The sequence below is a fragment of the Amblyomma maculatum genome, chromosome 11, assembly GCF_055883805.1.
Source record: "Amblyomma maculatum isolate TAMU_Amacu chromosome 11, ASM5588380v1, whole genome shotgun sequence".
NCBI lineage: Eukaryota > Metazoa > Arthropoda > Arachnida > Ixodida > Ixodidae > Amblyomma > Amblyomma maculatum.
The window spans coordinates 51,355,218-51,359,041 of NC_139354.1; the positions used below are offsets into that span (position 1 = coordinate 51,355,218).

The 3,824-nt window shown below is 51.5% G+C and overlaps 1 protein-coding gene across 1 annotated transcript; it reads left to right on the plus strand.

Annotated features, from left to right (window-relative positions):
• Window positions 1-307: 307 nt before the first annotated feature.
• LOC146173789 (uncharacterized) lies at window positions 308-1,395 on the plus strand. The gene is made up of 3 exons (XM_084585273.1): window positions 308-894; window positions 1,033-1,146; window positions 1,329-1,395. The coding sequence occupies exons 1-3, from the start codon at window positions 308-310 to the stop codon at window positions 1,393-1,395; spliced, it is 768 nt and encodes a 255-aa protein (XP_084441399.1).
• Window positions 1,396-3,824: the final 2,429 nt, after the last annotated feature.

The following is a 3,824-nucleotide window of genomic DNA, read 5'->3' on the forward strand; positions in this document are numbered from 1 at the left end:
CAGTCTCTCGATTGCATTTGTCGCGATTATGCTAGGATCCCTGGTGTCCTTTACTAAAAATCGAAATTGGGGCTGTGAAGAAGAAGCAGTGCACGAGAAACATTCCAGGCAGTGGCATCGTGATCGCTGCGCGTGTTGCACCTGACTGTGTTCGCTGTCGCTGTGTTCGCCGCTGACCTGCCCAGTCCTGCTGATCGAGTCCTGTTGATCTACTCAATAAACCCCCATCTTACATTTGGTGGAGATGCCGGGTAAGATCTATCCTCTCGCCCTGGAACTCCGCAGCCGCACATTACCCTCTCCTGCGATGCCTAAGGACGCTAACCACCAAGCCGTACAAATTGGCTCGGCCATCATCTGTTCCGGCTCCCTCCACCAGCGAGACCCCGCCATCTTCAGCGGCACTGACGACCATGACGTCGAGGACTGGCTCACGTCCTACGAGAGAGTGAGCGCTTACAACAAATGGGACGCGGAAACGAAATTAAGCAACGTGATTTTCTATCTCACCGGCGTAGCCATTCTATGGTTTCGGAACCATGAAGCGGACATTCCATCATGTTCCGTTTTCAAAGCCAGCTTCTCGGAAGTTTTCGACCGTCCGGCTGTGAGAAAACTCCGCGCTGTACAGCGCTTGCATGCGCGGTCTCAGCATGATGGCGGAAATTTCACAAGTTATATCGAGGACGTCGTCGACTTGTGCAAACGCGTGAACGCTCAGATGTCAGAGGCCGACAAAATCAAGCACATTCTGCAAGGCATTATTGACGACGCCTTTCAGATGCTGACTGCGCGAGATATCCGCACTGTTGCTGAAATGGTCACACTGTGCCAAAGTTATGATGAACTGCGCAAACAAAGGGCCATGACTCGCGCGAACACCACGCATTCTGAGTCGCTTGCTGGCCTGACAGATGCAGCAGAACATTCTGCGCTCCTGCCACAAATCAAGAGCTTCATTCGGGAAGAAGTTCCTTGACAGCTCTCCCTTATGTCCTGCCATGAAGGGCCTTCCGCGCATTTCGCTCCCAGTTTGCGCCAGATCATTCAAGAACAGGTAGCTGAATCACTTCCTCCATCTCCTCAATCCATGCCTGTCGCAGCCCCGTTGACATATGCGGCTGATGCTGCCCCACCACCACCTAGGTATGCTCCGCCGCAACTTGCCTACATTCAGCCGCCTCCTAGTCCTGCTCGAGAACATGCGCAATTTTCTCGACCGGCTCCAAGACAACGCAATCCCTGGCGCACGACAGATAACTGGCCAATTTTTTACACTTGTGGGCTGGCTGGACATACTTCTCGTTATTGCCGAAACCGTCTCCCAGTGTCGGCACCACCTACTCATGGCCCTGGATATTGGACTTCGACGCCTCAGTATTCCGCGCCTACTGAGCATCCAGCCAGCTGTCGTTCCTCCCCAGACCGCTAAGCCATGTCCGACCGCCGTTCACCGTCGCCACGACGCCGGTCTATCGCTCCGATGCGACGTCGACAGAACGCTTCACTTGAGGAAAACTAGAGGCTGCAGTTCCTGACGCGAGAACTTCGACCCCGTCAAACTTCCCAAGTCCTCATCTGTCGCCTGCAAACATTATTGAAGTTTTCATCGAGGGTGTTGCTGTCATGGCTCTAATTGACACTGGTACTGCGATTTCGGTTATGGACGCAAACCTGTGTAGCTCTTTAAAGAAAGTGAAGACGCCAATTGCGGGACTTTCGTTGCGAACGGCCATCGCTAAGCGTATCAAGCCTTTAGCAGTGTTCACCACTTGAGTAGTTATCCAGAATTGCCTTTATACGATTGAGTCCATCGTGCTGCCAAGTTGATCAGACGCTGTAATTTTAGCCTGGGATTTCCTATCGCGTCGCGCTGCTATTCTCGATTGTGCTCGAGCTGAAGTGGGGTTCTCGACTTTTCCCGACACCTTACCAGATGCTGATCTACCACATTTCTGTGGTAGATCTGTGCCTCATTTCTGTGCTTCACTTAGCGATGACACCGTTCTCTTCACACCAGCCCATACTTTCCTGCGCCGCAAGTACCCATTGCCCTAAGCTGTGCTCGCTATTTTCGCTGGCGTTTCAATGCAATGGGTCTCTAACCCATTTAACTCCTCTACTGCATTGCGCCATGGTGAATGCCTCGGCAGTATCCAGTCAATCGCATCTCTTCTGATCTCTGAGAAACCTGACGATGCGCCGCACTCTGCCGTGAATGCTCTCAGCCCCCCTTCGCCTGCACCCGCTTCCCCCTCTATAGACTTGTTCCTCCGTTCCATCGATGCCGATCTTCCTCCAGCGCAGTGCACTCAGCTTTTGAACCTCCTACGTCACTTCCGCTCCTCCTTCGACTCTCATCAAAGTTATTTGGATCAAACTTCTACAGTCACTCATCGCATCGGCACCGGCACACACGCACCACTGCGACAGCGCCCCTAACGTGTGTGCAACCGAACGCCAGGCTATTGAAAAGCTAGTCGACCTAATGATTAAGAATGGCGTGATTCAGCCCTCAAACAGCTGTTGGGCATCACCTGTTGTCCTTGTAAAAAAGAAAGATGGTTCTATCCGCTTCTGGGTCAGTTATCGCCACCTTAATAAGATTACGCGACAGGACGTCTACCCTCTCCCACGCATCGACGATGCTCTCGATTGTTTGCAAGGCGCCGAGCTCTTTTCTTCCCTAGACTTACGTTCTGGGTACCGGAAAGTTCTCCTGGAAGCGGCTGATCGCCTCAAAACTGCCTTTGTAACTCCCGACGGCTTGTACGAATTTACAGTTATGCCTTTCGGCCTTTGTAATGCTCCGGCAACGTTTGAGCGGATGATGGACAGCATTTTGCGTGGCCTAAAGTGGTAGACGTGCCTCTGCTACCTCGACGATATTGTCGTCTTTTCTCCTGACTTTGACACGCACCTCTGCCGTCTGAAGCACGTTTTAACCTGCCTATCTGATGCCGGACTGCAGCTGAATTTAAAAAAAATGTCGTTTTGCCACCCGCCAGCTCACCATTATGAGCTATGCTGTCTCCAAAGACCCCTTCATGGATCACTGCCTTGTCGTGGCGGAGGGGCTTGCAAAACTCGATGAAGTCGTGAGCTCAGCTGTGTAGGGCCACCCAAGATAGACAGGTCACGGCAGAGAGTTCTGACAAAATGTGATTCACTGGAGAAGGTAACCGCAACCCATTCCAGTATTTCCTGCCAAGAAAACCCTATGGCCAGTCACAACACCCATAATGATATGGCGCCGGAAGATGAGCCCCCAGGTTGGAAGGCGTCCCATATGTTACGGGGGATGAACAAAGGGCGATTCCTAGTAGCTCCAGGACGAATGAAGCGGCTGGGCTAAAGCCAAAAGGACGCTCAGTTGTTGATGTGTCGGGAAGCGACCGGAAAGTCCGATGTTGCAAGGAGATGTATCACATAGCAACATGGAATGTAAGATCTATGATGCAAGGTAAACTGGATATCGTCAAGCGAGAAATGGACAGATTGAACATTGATATCTTGGGTATCAGCGAGCTCAAGTGGACCGGAATTGGAGAATTTAACTCCGGCGACCATTATGTCTTTTATTGTGGGCACGAATCCAAGAGAAGGAATGGGGTCGCTCTCATAGTAAACAGAAGAATGGGCAAAGCAGTGCTAGGGTACAACCCCAAAAACGACCGAATGATTTAACTTCGGATCCAAGGTCACCCTTTCAACATAACAGTTATCCAAGTCTATGCACCGACCACTACTGCTGAAGAAGCTGACGTTGAGAGATTTTATGCGGACCTACAAAGCCTTTTAGACCGCACCCCATCATCAGACGT